This window comes from Panthera pardus, unplaced genomic scaffold (assembly GCF_024362965.1).
Source record: "Panthera pardus isolate Hobbes unplaced genomic scaffold, ASM2436296v1 HiC_scaffold_10, whole genome shotgun sequence".
In the NCBI taxonomy this organism is placed as follows: Eukaryota; Metazoa; Chordata; class Mammalia; order Carnivora; family Felidae; genus Panthera; species Panthera pardus.
The window spans coordinates 44041231-44055519 of record NW_026526655.1 but is presented as its reverse complement, the minus strand read 5'-3'; the positions used below and the strand labels follow the sequence as shown (position 1 = coordinate 44055519).

Genomic DNA, 14289 nt, shown 5'->3' with positions numbered 1-14289 from the left:
TGGCTCAAGTCATGGTCTCACAGCTGTGAGATCGAGCCCCACATTGGGCTCCATGCAGAGTGTGGAGCCTGCTTGGCATTCCCTCTCTGTCTCTGTCTGTCTGTCTGTCTGTCTGTCTCTCTCTCTCTCTCTACCTGGGCCCCTGCCCTGCTCACATTCTCTCTCTTTCTCTCAAAATAAATAAATAACTATTAAAAAATAAAAATGTTGATTATATGTTTACCCACCATAAAGCTACATGAGACCATCTCAAGATGTCAAATTTATTTGCTTCTGACTCCGTTTCATTTCATGTCTTTGAATTTTAAAATAGTAAATTACTACTTAAGAAAGGAAGTTTGGTAGATGAAATCTTTGAAAACATGAGTTTTGCAGTGGAAAAACAAGACCCTGTTGGGGAAAAACTTTTGAATCCGTATCTCTTATTTCAAATAAGATAAAATATTTTGTTATTATCACATCTCTTTCTGCTGCTATTATAAGAACTTTGGTTTTTAATGATTTACCCTTTGTTACACAAATATATAGTTCATGAAACAAGGGGAGAAATGTTTTGGAGGTCAATGACCATTTCTGTGAAGAATCCTTTAGTAGTTTTTAGTAAGGTTACTAAAACCATGCTGTCATGATATTTGTAGATAACAATTTCATGTGGAGCAATAAATTACCAAAAAACCCACAAAATAACTGAGAAAAGTAGTAGATTGACACTTTTATATATACATATAGTGTACAGTGGTAATAATGTAAGTTGGTATATTGTCCAGGAGTAGAGTGCCCGAGGTAGGCTCTGTTTTATGTAAGAATTAAGTATGCATTGATACACTTATTTAGCAGTGATTACATGCTGAAGGCAGTATCTCATTTGCTCCTCACAACAACCCTAACAGATAGTTGCTCTTATCTTTATTTTTCATATGAGGAAACTAACCTTCTGAAAGGTTAAATTACTCATCCAGTGTTAAGTGGTAGAATTGGAACTTGAGTGCAGGTGTTGAGAATTCAAATCCCCATTGCCTCTTACATGAAATGCTGAAGGAGAAATCACAAGTCAACATGGAAGAATTCTGAAATTCGGGTTGGGATTATTGGGTAGCACTTCGAAGGAAATTTACATTGGTTCTTTACGATATTACATATAACAAAATAAAATCCTGATGGACTAGAGAGTTCAATTTAAAAAACAAAGCAAACAAGATAAAGCTTTAGAAAAACTGGAGGGTAGAGTTGAGTATTTATCAAATCTGTAAAGCAGAGTGCATTTCTGAAGTTTATAGGGATAGAAGAATTTACAAAATAAATGTATACACAACTACAGTAAATAAAATGTAACAAAAATTTTTGAATATTGATACCAAAATGCAAACTGGCGAAAATTAAGAAGCCAACACCACCCAGTGCTGGCAAAGAAAACTTATGGTAAGATTAACCAGTGAAGGCCCTTGGGTAGAGGCTGTGAAAGAAAAATGTTCATAAAAATGTCCATCCCTTTGCTGTAATTGTACTTCTGCAATCTATTGTATCGGAAAATCTAAGCTATGGAAAATGCTATTTCCATGAAAATATTTTTGTGGTGGTTTTCAAACCAAAAATAAGAAAAAGAAAAGAATGTCCAGTATGAAGATAGTGAATATTACTAGTTGAACCACTAGATGAATGAAATGCTATGTGAAATGTATAAACGTATAAATCTTTTTCTCTTTTTCATTTGTATTTTTACTGATGTTACAGCTGTAGAAATAAAGTTCGTACCATAAAAGTCTGAAGTGAAGTATTATACATTAAAATTTTAATCATGATTACTTGAACTGTAGGATTAAAGCTGTTTACTTGGGCCTGTCTTCCCAGTTCTGATATTTTATTTACAAACTCCAACTAAAAAGGACTTATGCTTTGGCCCATAGGATGGATTTCCAGATTTCCAGGATTCTGTGCAGACACTCTTCCAGCAGGCTAAAGCTAAGAGTGAAGAACTTGCTGCTCTTAGTTCACAGGTAACGTAAACCACCAGTTAACATTTCCTAATAATGTCTGTCGATGAACAATAAATGGCTGCTTCGGCTAGCTTCGGTTTTAAGCATCCAGGGATTGGATTCCTTTCTGGTGGTTTTTTAAATGTCATCTGATCCACAGCTGTATCAACAAGATAGCAACAACAATGTAGTTTGATTTGGTTATGAGCAGAATCTGATAGAGTGATATTTATTCTTTGTAGTTTGTAGGAAGAAAGACAGATTCTCTACCTAAGAAAACTCAATTTGGTACCAGGAAAACAGCCATGTTGACTGTGGCTGTGTGTAATACAACTCTGAGATAAACTAGAACTCGTTCTCAACACAACATCAATTGCCATGGTAGCTATTGTTAAATCATTTCAATTCGTGTATGGTAACAAAATCCTTAAATTAATGTGTAGCTTCAGGTGCTTTTGCTATTGAGTTATTGTTGTATGTGAAAATTAACATTTAATTTAAATCTAATTTAACATTTCTAAAAGGTGTTAATTTAATTTAACCTTTTAGAAAACACTAAGTTTTAGAAAACACAGTAAGTTTTATTCCTGTTGATCTTCTGCCTAGTGACTGCTTCGGGTCAAATTCAGTCGTGCCAAGTCTTGTTTTTGTCTTGTTCAGAGGATGAAAACTCCATTTCCTCCTCAGAAATCTTGCTGAAGTTTTATCAATTAATAAGCTCGAGTGAATCGACATTACTGTTCTTTTGATCTGGTTTATGTGCATTCAGAAAAATAGCATAAGCTTTTATCCCAGTCTCTGAATTAATATTTTTCACCTGTTGATTTTTACTACTGTGAATCAGGATTTTTCGTAACTAATTTTATATAGGAGCTTCCTTGTGCTACTGTTTTATATGGAATGGTAGTGATTCCTATCTGCATTTTGATTATTACCTGCTTGGCAAAATACATAAATACAGTGCTTTCAGTGTCACATGTAAGTAACTTAAAGCAATACATAAAGAAGAAACTTACAAAACACACACAGAGATAAATTTGTATGTCAGCCAACTTAATTGTGATTTTTAAAGCATGTCTTTTTACGATTGGTTGGGAAATACCGCAGTCTCATTCCACGAGCAAGGTGAAGATTCTTGTTGGCACTCGTGTTTCCTGCATAACTTGCATTGTTTGATTTTGGTGGGAGGTGTATTTGTCTTGTTCTTCTAGACAGCCATTTTACACCTTTTCTCCCCCAAACATACTGTCATCATATCAGAGCATGTGTAGTGCCAGATCCTAAAATAAAAAATGCCAAGATGTCACCCTGTGTGTTAGAAGCAGATTATAGCAGATGTTGCTGTTGCTCTGAGGTTCCTTTTTAAAAAAAATATTTTAAAGGACTCAGTACTTTGGGAAACAAAGCTAAGGTTATTTTGCCTTTGAGCTGAAGTGGAATTCTCTTTCAAGGATGAGCAGGAAGGTTTTTTTCTTTTGCACAAAATCCAACATTTTATGTTTTACCATGATGATATAGACATCTAAGCATATTTATGGAATGTGTATACCACATGAAGTGTGAACTAATTTAATGAATACTAAATATATTTGCTGGAGTCTGAAATTGGCATCTTTAAACCATTAAAACCATGTAGAATGTTTTAGTTACTGATTTTATTTTTGCTTTACTTACTAGCAGCCTGAAAAGGTGATGGCAAAGCAGATCGAGTTCCTTTGCGCCCCAGCTGGCTGTGAGAGACTGCAGCATGCTGAGAGAAGACTGTCCGCGGGGCTGTACAGGCAGACGTCGGAAGAGCACAGCCCTAACGGCCTGGCTGCTGACAGCTCTGACGGACAAGGTACCTCTCGAGAGTGGCCTACGCTTCTAGCGCAGTTGCTAGGTGCACGTCAGAGAGAAACAAAAGTTTGCCTACTTTTAAATCTTAATATTTTAGAGAGATTATTTTATACATTCTGTGTAAAAATTAATTGGTAAATTGTCTCTTTTTTAAAAAGAAGGAATTCATCCTGCAAATGTAACTCGTAATTATTTGGGGTTTTTTTTTTTATTTGTATGTTTGGTTTTTACCTTATTATCCCTAAACAGTAGCCGACACATGCATTTGCCATGTATTTTGTAAAGGGTGAGTGGGAATGGGGAACGTAAACATTATAGATCATTTCCCCCCAAGAAACTGATTCCATGGGAGACGTTTGTCATTTTTTAAAAGACCACAACTTCATACTTTTTTAGACTTCAAAAACAGATTTATCTATGAAATTTATAACATTTGGTTTCTAAGGGAATATGGTTAACTGCTTCTAAAGTACTGTGACGAGAGTAGAGATTTGTAGAGATAGTATACAAATGGAGAGACTTGAAGAAATTTTGTATTCTCTCAGGCTTTAGATTGGCCTACAGTCCCTATGAAAATATTTTGTGTGGTATGTTGGAGATTGTTCTCTTAGACATTTAGGTTTAGAAAGCTATGATTCATGAGTATTTTTATCATTTTAAAAATTATTTTCATTTTTTTGTATTCACACATGAAGAAAATCTCAAGTCATTGTCATTTACTCATAGTATTTCCTGGGTGCCGCCAGGCATCCTTCTGGGCACTGAAGATGCATCAGTGAAGTTAAGTCCCTGCTGGCTTGGAGCTTATGCTGCAGTGGAGGAAGATAATAACTAGCTTCAAATAGTGATATGTGTCTGAAGAAAAACAATAATTTTTGTAGGACCGTCTTTTTTGTTTTGTTTACATATTATTACAATTTTCTAGAGAGTGGTTACTACTGTCAAAATATTAGATTTCTTTCTAAGTAACAATACCATCTTTTTGTTGTTTTTTTTTTTTTTGGAGAGAGAGAGAGAGAGAGAGAGAGAGGGCGCAAGTGAGCGAGGGGGCAGAAAGAGAATCCCAGGAAGGGCAGAGAAAGAAAGAGAAGTGGGCTTCACCCGAAGAGGGGCTTGAACTCAGAACTGTGAGATCATGACCAGAGCCAAAGTCAGATGCTTAACAACTGAGCCACCCAGGTGCCCCAGTAACAATAGCATCTTAATAAGCATTCGCCAAATGTAGAGTAAAATATGTCAGCTGATTTCAGAGTACTGGAGGAGAAGAACATTCCTCCTTTTTAAAATATTATGGAAACTTTATAGTTGAGGTCTTGTTTAACTTCTCTAAGTCATCCTTGACAGTTAAGACTCAAAAGGGTTAAGAAGCAAAAGCAAAATTAATGAAAGATTTGGTGACTCTTAATTTGTGAAACCAGGACAGTGCACTGTGGGGTAGCAGTCAGCTCTGTGTGATGGATTTAGGATTATGACAGAGAATAGGATTTGGTGCATTAAGCGTGATTACCATATCTGTGCTAATTCTGTCTTCATGGATTTACCATAGACTTTGTTGTTAACAGGAAGTTGCTTGAAGCCTTCTCTGTCTCTAGTGTTATTATATAGTTAATGACATGTCTTGGTAAATAAAATGGTTGCACTGCTAAGAAAATGCCTTACTCGGGGGATGTATTACATGCTAAAGCTGGAGTGCTTACTGGAAATCCCAGTCTTTTGTTTAGTTCATGTTTCAGTCTTAATGTCCCGACAGATTCATAAACCTTGGAACTAGCGTGAATTGCCATTTCCCTCTTAAGTTATCATTTAAGATATTTCTCTAACTCTTATTCAAATTGTTCAGTGCCTGTTGGCCTTCCTTACTTCTTTCCTAAGGAGTGTTCAGGCAATTTGTGAAAACTTATTTTTAAGAAAAACCACAAAGTGTTTTTAGTATTGTTCATGTTGCTTTTTTCCCCCTTTTCATTAGGAGAAAGACCTTTGAATCTCCGAATGCCTAATTTACAGAACAGACAACCCCATCATTTTGTGGTGGATGGAGAGCTGAGTAGACTTTATCCCAGTGAGGCAAAGTCCCAGTCAGGTAAGAATATGGGATATTATTAGAGTAACACTTGAATAAAATATCTTTAAATTCTGTTTTCCTGCCCTCCACTGTCATTCCCTACTCCCCTCCAACCCCGTGTCCACCCCCCACCCGCCAAAAAAAAAAAAAAAAGGGTCATTTACTAACAATGTTACTAGTCAGTTTTTCTCCTTTGGGAAATAATAGATTGCTCGAATAATAGCAAGTCTTTTGTTTGTTTGTATAAAGTAGGCTTGAATTCATGACCCTGGGATGCTTGACTCGGGATGCTTGACCCCGAGTTAGGGTCTTAACTGGCTGAGCCACTCAGGTGCCCCATTAGCCAATCTTTTTTAGAAAATGGTATTCCAAAGAATTGACAGAAGCTTATGAAGGTTGATACTATTTTGATTAGCTATTACACGAATGGTTACTTTTATACAAGATTTAAGGGGCGCCTGGGTGGCTCAGTTGGTTGAGCGTCCGACTTTGGCTCAGGTCACGATCTCGCGGTCCGTGAGTTCGAGCCCCGCGTCAGGCTCTGTGCTGAGTGCTCAGAGCCTGGAGCCTGTTTCAGGTTCTGTGTCTCCCTCTCTCTCTGACCCTCCCCCGTTCATGCTCTGTCTCTGTCTCAAAAATAAATAAACGTTAAAAAAAAAAAAAAAAAAATTTAAAACCAAATAATACATGGCTGATTTATGTAATTACCTTTTTCCAGCCTTTCATTATGTGAAATTGAGGGATTACATGTTTCTTTTCATACTAAGAAAACCCTGTACACCAAGTCTAAACTTTTCTTACAGATGCATTTTGGGGGTGATATTTATATTTCAGAAGTAAACTGAACTCCATAAAGGAAAAGTTATTCCTTATTACTGTTAGATGTTTACCTATTTTCACCCAAGAAAAAGTGAGTTAGACACAGTATTAGAGAACAACACCATTTGAAAATATGTAGTATCACTCAGCCTTTGAGTTAAAGTAACTTCACTTGAAGTCCGTTGCTTCATCTGTAAAACAAGTATCATTTCTATCGCATGGAGTTAATGAGTGTTCTACAGGTAGCATATATATAGAATTGTCTGGCTGATAGCATATATATATATAGAATTGCCTGGCTGATAGGAATTCAGTAAATGGTAGCTACTGTTTTTATACTCTTGCTAAATTTAAAATCTCCTTTTTCATAGAGAGAGTAAATTCATAAATTGAACTGCCTAATTTCGGATCAGCTATTCGTATTGGTTACATTTCTAGAATCCTTTTCAAAGTGTGTGCATATATATTTGTCTTTTAGTGCTAGTGCTTCCTATCAGTGCTCTATGCTGTCATTCTCTGGTGTTTTTGTGAGGTTGAAATAACTGCACACACCTGACTCCAGGAAATGGTTCCTTATGAAAGTAGTCTTCGTTCTTCTATCATGTGTCATGGCTGGAGATACTTTTAAAGATAGTTCTGTGTTGAAATGTGGAAGATTTTTTTTTTGTCTCTTTTTTTCATTGATAGTGATTAAATATTTTAGCCAGTAACTTTGTATACGTGTGACCCATTTTATTTCACATATATTTTTTTATCATGTTGAACCAAATGTTAAATAAAAATATGGTCTATTTGTTAAATGCTTTTTTGTGCCTTTCATCGTTTAACTCTCATGCCGCCCTATATAGATACTATCCCCATTTTACAGATGAAGAAAGATACTAAGGCTTAGAGAGGTGTGTACGTTGCCTGGAGATGTGCACAGCTAGTAATTGGCAGAGATGGAATTTAAATCCAGAATCGAAGCTCTTAATCACAAACTCTATAAACATAAAATGTTTTTATGGAATTGCAGAATTATGAATAGTTGATACTGTTTGCTGTGGATTTGGGGGATTTGTTTCATATGTTTGAATTTGTTTTTTGTGATCCATTGATTTTAAAGTATCAACACACCCTGTTTCCATTTTTATGCAGAGAGTCTTGGGATTTTAAAAGACTACCCTCACTCAGCTTTTACTTTAGAAAAGAAAGTCATCAAAACAGAGCCTGAAGATTCAAGATAGCTGTGATTCTCCCACTGTTCTCTGGAAATGGCATTCAGTTTAAGGATAATAATGCTCCATCATAGAAATAAGCCTTAATAACCAACGTTGCCTCATTCAGCTCAAACAGATTTCATAGCCAAAGCATAAGGATTGATACAGTAGTCTGTGGAAACCAGGAAGACAAAACAACAGCCACAAAAGAGAAAATTGAGAGAATGTTGCAATCTGTAACAGAAATATTGATCCATTCACATTCCTGTGTAAGTCATTTTACGTGGAAAAGCTTACAAATTAATATTGTAAGCATTCATTATTTAAGAATGTACAATGTATTTGTGTAATTTATAGAAGTAAAAGCTAGATGTGGAGACCTGTTTGGTCCAATAGATGTGGATACAGTTTATTTTACTTGAAATTTCACTGTCTACTTTTAAGTGTATTTAGCATAGATATTATTATTTGTTAGAGTTTAGATCTTTGCAGTCATAAAGAAAGTTTAAGTGATGTAGTTATTGGCAAGGTTGCAATGACTTTGGAAAAATGGAAAGCAAATGGCTTAATTTAAACCAAGAAAAATATTGTGTATTTAATATTTGATAAAACTGATTTTAATAGGAAATGTGTCTTTTTTAGTAGTAAAATGTCACTTTTGCTGGCTTAATCAGGCACATTTATGCAATTAATAAATACTAAAGTAAGTTTAAAAATGGGCACTAGAGTAGCAAATCTCTTAGTCGACTCAGATTGCATTATATCATTGTATCGTAACAAAAATAGGAAGCTATTACTTGGACAGAGTATTTGAAACAAGTGAACTGATGTGTAAAAGCCTTGACTTAAACATTGTTATTTAAGAATGTGTTAAATAGATTAAGGCATAATAAGTTAACCCCAAATGTGATAAGGATGGTGACTAGTAAAAAGGCTATAATATATAATATTATAGAGTAAGAACCATTTTATATCCAGAAATTCTTTTTTATGTCCTAGATAAAGTCTGAGAAAGTAGGTGGCTCTCCCTGGGGAATGTCTCACCACCCAGACCGTAACAAGTGTGGACAATCACTACATCCACATTTGCAGGCATAATTCTGTGGACATTTAGTTGACACCTGTATTTGTTATTTATTTTACAATTTTGTGGACCTTTCATATTTGTGTCTGCAGTTTTTTTCTTAAAATTCATTTTAGCTTGAAAGTATGTTTTAATTTCTTCCCCCTAATTAGTGGGCTGTGTGCATATTTATGGGGGTGTGCTTAAATGTTAATAATGTACTTGCATACTTAGGAGAATTTCACATTGGAATCCATAGTTTAAAAGAACCAAATACTATTTCTACCAATTTACATTTTTTCTTTTGGTTTAAAAGAAGACATTTGACCGCTTTACCTACTTCCTCCAGATTCATCTAAACCCAGATATTGCTGACAACAGCATACTGAGTTGAATATGTGGGGTTTTTTTGTTTTTAATTCTGCTCTAGGTCATAATTGTGTACAAAATACTCAGTTGTACTCTGTTATACTAAAATTCATCAGCCAAATGTTGGATGAAATGTCAGGACTGTAGTCTCTGATCACTGTCACATATATAATTGCTTTTTCATTTTGATATGTAGAATAGCTTTACAGTAGAAACACCAGTAAACAACTTTTATACTATTGAAAGGCTCTTTCCCCTACCTAAATGTTTTAATTGTACCATAGTGTTTAGCCCACTGAAGAAGCTTTTTATGGACCTTGCAACTTCGTTGCTAGCGTGAGGTTGATTATTGTGGTGGTATTGTTCACTGTGTAGAAATAGTAGGAGTATGATTTAAATAGATTGTTCAGTTTTTAATATTAGCCATAGAACTGGTTAGTATCTCAGTAGTTTCATGAAACGTTTCCTGTATTCTAATCTATTTTGAGAAATTTTGTGGGTTTTTTTTAATTGTGTCTTACAGTTCAAGTTTGTAGATTTTAATAAGCAACAATTTTTAAAGATGCGGTAATCTTCCAACTAATATTTATCCATCTTTCATGGCCCCACAAACTGCATCTTTAAATCCATAAATAAGTTTCCGTAAGTATCATACTTTCCTGGTCTTTCAAGCTTAGTGATAAGGGGGAAGCACAAGAAAAATTTCAGTAGAATACAGTTTTTATTTTGTAAACACTAATGTATTAAATTTGCTATACATTGAAGCAAATAATATATATTTTTATTTGAATTGTATATATGAATTGGATGTTATAATTAGTTGATTTTTTTCATTGTGTTGGAGGTATTTTCACTGAACAAGGTCAATTGGTTACCTCAGTATTACAGCCAATATAGTCCAAGGGACCATTTCTCCCCAAGTCTGTGTTGTACTTTATTATGTGAAGTCTGCGTTTCTGTGACTCTTAAATCTGTTGGTGAGGTGGGACGAGTGCACTTGCTTCCTGTGGCAATAAAGATTTTCTGTGCCTCACACATTTATGTGTATAGAACTTTCTGCATAGCACTTTTCACAGTAGGTATTAGGAGTCTTCTCTGCCTCCCCTCTGTGATTTTTTGGGCTGGACTTGGGTGTTAGGAGCCAGGGCCAGGACTTCTCTCTTTAAGTCAAAACTAAATATCATTGTCTGCCTTCATTTCTAGAAAGTTACTTGGCAAACAGTTACTTAATTTGACTCTGTCGGGGATGGCGTTTGGTTTATATTGTTCTCACTTAAGAGAAGTTTACAAAGACATTGTAAAAACTATCCACCGTATCTAACCAACTAATAAATTAAAGGAGGAACATTAGGATTTAACATTTATGATACACTAATATTTATAAAGTGTTAATGTGATTTGGCCTCAGTGTTACAGCTAATTACATGATATTGAGCCAAACTGTGGTAGAGAATTAGCAAAAGCTTTGCAGTGAAGTTTTAATTGATGAGTTTGGTGGGTTAATAAAGAGCTTCATTGTGTCCCAACACTGTGCTAGATGGTAGGATGAGGGTGGAGGCCACAGAGGAAACCTAAGACATGATCCTTGCCCTTTGTGAATCCAATACCTAGTTGAATTGGAACTAATACCACTCAGATAAAAATACAGATTTTCATGTGTTACAGACTTGGGATGAATAAGGAGCTGACATTTATGTGTATTCTGTGTTTAGTAGGCATTATGGGAGTAGGCACTTCACAGGTGAAAGAAAGCATATTTAGTGATTGAGATGCAGAAGAGATCAGCCACGACTAGAATAGTTAACAGAAGGCCATGAGATGTGATAAAAAGCCATAGCAGTTGCGCATTTCTCTTTGAGGCCACTTAAAAAAAAAAATTATTAGGTTGTTTTGGTGTTGTTGTTTTTTTTTTTTTTTTTTTTAAGTTGAATGCCAGTTACATCTGCTTGCCAGGATAGTAGTTCTTTTGACCTGCCCACTGAACCTGTCAAAAGGCAGGGGGAAATTGTGTTTTTTCTTGATTTTCCTTGATTAACAAAACCACTTGGGTAAAAGCTTTAGGACGTGGTGATTATGAGGCTACTAGCACCTAGTGTACCTTTACAATTATAGTTGGCGGTATTTAAGACTTAAAACCTAAATAAGCATGCAAGGAATTTTCTCACATACTTGGTTACTCAAATGTTAAAAAGTATTATTGACACGATACCTCTTTTACTTGTATGCGTGTAACTTCACTTATTGCACTGAGACTTCAAAAGAAGATCAACCAAGGTATTAACCTACTGAAATTGAGGAGGTCTGTCTCTTATAGGAAATGAATTCGGTTAAGTAAACAGCTAAAGTTAGAGTTGAGTAAATGTTTTGTGTTTGTAACAGCTTAAAGCATATAACCAAATATGGTAGCTGCTATTTAACTAAAAACCACCTTATGGTCCAGCTGTGTGCCTGGGTGTTGTTTCAGGGAATCCAGGCTTATTTATTTATTATATTATCCGTGGGTGTCCTCATAAATGAGATTCTCAAGTGGGCCTCCAAAATTAATAAAAGAATGAGCCAATGTTCAGAAATTTATTTTTATTGTAAACCCGTTTAATCTTAAAAAAACCCTACTGTTAACTATTTCCTTACTGACTCTGTAAGATGATTCTTATTTTACATAGAAGTGACCAAAAGCTAAATGCGAGGGCCAGAGTTTTTCTTACTTTTTGAGTATGCACTGGTTAAAGCTTTAAAACCTCTTCTCTGACTTCCATTTCTACCGACCTTTGAAAAAAAATTTTTAATTACCTTGAAGGTCTTTTTATTTTTTTGTATGTGTGCAGAAAAAGCTAATCGGAAATTTATTTTTTAAGTTCCAACTTGGCAAGTCTTTATCAGTGGAGAAAATTTTAACAATCACTTTTAAGGGAACAATGAATAATGACTGGTTCTGCTTACAGAATTGGTTAACTAAGCTTCTTTCTTTCTTTATTCTTTCATATCCTCCCTGTCTTTTAAAGGCCATGAAACTTCTAAGTATTAAAACAACATCTTACTGAATTCTGGGTCTCCTGGTTGTGTATGTTTGGTCACAGTTTCCAAGGTTATTCTTCTGACAGCTAAATACCTATTTTCAAAGTTTAGTTCATCTTCAGCTAAAGGAGATTTTTATGACATTTTCGTAGCGATTGGATAAAACTCTCCAACAAGAACCTCGAAAATGAATCACATGAAATACTAATCTTAGGTTTTTTTCAACATACATACGAAATGTGTATTTACAATCCTCTTTCTATTTTATTCTTATTGACCGATTCCAGACACTTTAGAGAGAAGTTTCCTCTTAACTTTTTTATTATACAACTGCTGTCTACTTAAGTTTTCCAGTGGAACTTCTCCAAAACAACTGACTTCTTCACAAACTCAGAGAAATAGAGTTAATTGAATATTGCCACCAAACATGTTGCAGATGCAGGTGACATAAACAGAACAGTTGTTCAAGGTAAGAGGGTAGTGCCACACAAATGTTAACACCAGCCCAAGAATTTTTCTCACCAACTCAGGAAGGGTGGCCAATTTTGTGAATGTCCTGGCAGTGCAAACAGTTTGGTAAACAGCCCAGTTTTGCTGTGGGTGAGCACCAGTGACAGGGTAAGTTAGATTGTGCTTCATATTTACACATTCTGAAACTTTATGAGTCATCTTTGCATTAGAAGTTTGCACCTCATAAATTTATGTTTAAAGTGCCATGTTCAACACCCACATACAATCCTAAGCAAGCAAGGCCATTCTCTTACGACTGTCACAGACACCCTCTGCTGACAGGTCACTTAGGCTCAAGTATGTGGGAAGATATTGAAGTAGTGCATACGTAGGTGGGATCTTACCGGTAACTGGCTCAGCAGAAGCATTTTCTAATTTTCTGAGACGACCTACCATCGTCAACTGTGAACTGTTAAACCAGACACTCGTGGTCTAGCCCCATACCCTATTTATTACCCTTCCCACAAGACAGTGATTTCTTTGGTAGCGTCTTCTTCTACTGTAGGCCCTCCAGAAGTCACATCATTTTACTTAGTTGTTTTTTTTTTTTTTTTTTAAAGCACACACTTTCCACCCTCAGGTTCCCAACAGCATAAGGTAAGGATGTTTTCCATCAGCAGTTAAAATGAACTGGGTCATCCTTTTCCTTTCTGAATTCAGCCAGTTAACTCTTTCATCAGAACACATCCATATACGGATTGAGTGAATTTCTTTTGCGTGCATTGGCTAAGTCTCAGATTGGACCACATCTTTCTGATTTTTACTGATGAGAAGACAAGACAGCTTGTACAATGAGAAGGATACCACAGAAACAGCCACCTACTTAACTCCAACGCTTAGGGTATTAAAAAAGCAATTTGCACTTATTTAAAAATTAACTTTTCAAAAATTAACAGTTCAAGGTAAGAAATTTGAGGTTACCTAATTTATTCAAAGAGAATAAAAAATGTATTTTTTAAAGTTTATATATTTATTAATTTGGAGACAGCGTGCAAGTTGGGGAGGGCCAGAAAGAGAAAATCCCAGCTCCGCACCATTAGTGCAGAATCCGATGTGGGGCTTGAACTCACAAACTGTACGATCATGACCTGAACCAAAGCCAGACGCTTAACCAACTGGGCCACCCAGGTGCCTCTGTTGTAATATTTAAAAGTAAGAAGAAATATCGAATTTCCCGACTTTGAACAGGAGAAATAAGTCACTTTCTATGTTCCCTTATTAAAAAGACAACTAGTTCTGCTTTGGAAAGCAAATGACCTAAAAACAGGTTTATACTCTTAATCCTGTGGTAATTGTGTTACTGCCATGTATCACATTTACCATTTCCTAGCACTGGGCCAATTGCTGTACATTTAATCCAACTCCAGGAAGTAACAACCCATTTTGCAGATGAGAAAACAGGTCTTAAGATTAGGTAATTAGTTATCACAGAGCTAGTAA

General features: G+C 35.5%; 1 protein-coding gene across 3 annotated transcripts in view; it reads left to right on the top strand.

The window, feature by feature from the left end:
* The window catches only part of NAB1 (NGFI-A binding protein 1), a 44715-nt gene extending 34356 nt beyond the window's left edge, over window positions 1-10359 (top strand). For 2 of the 3 annotated variants that reach the window (XM_019462379.2, XM_019462389.2), the window contains exons 5-8: window positions 1905-1994; window positions 3651-3813; window positions 5779-5892; window positions 7831-10359. In XM_019462379.2, the coding sequence (XP_019317924.1) occupies window positions 1905-1994; window positions 3651-3813; window positions 5779-5892; window positions 7831-7919 (456 nt within the window). In that variant the 3' untranslated portion in view covers window positions 7920-10359. The remainder of the gene's footprint in view (window positions 1-1904; window positions 1995-3650; window positions 3814-5778; window positions 5893-7830) is intronic. The other variant, XM_019462399.2, reaches the window with a different exon arrangement.
* Window positions 10360-14289: the final 3930 nt, after the last annotated feature.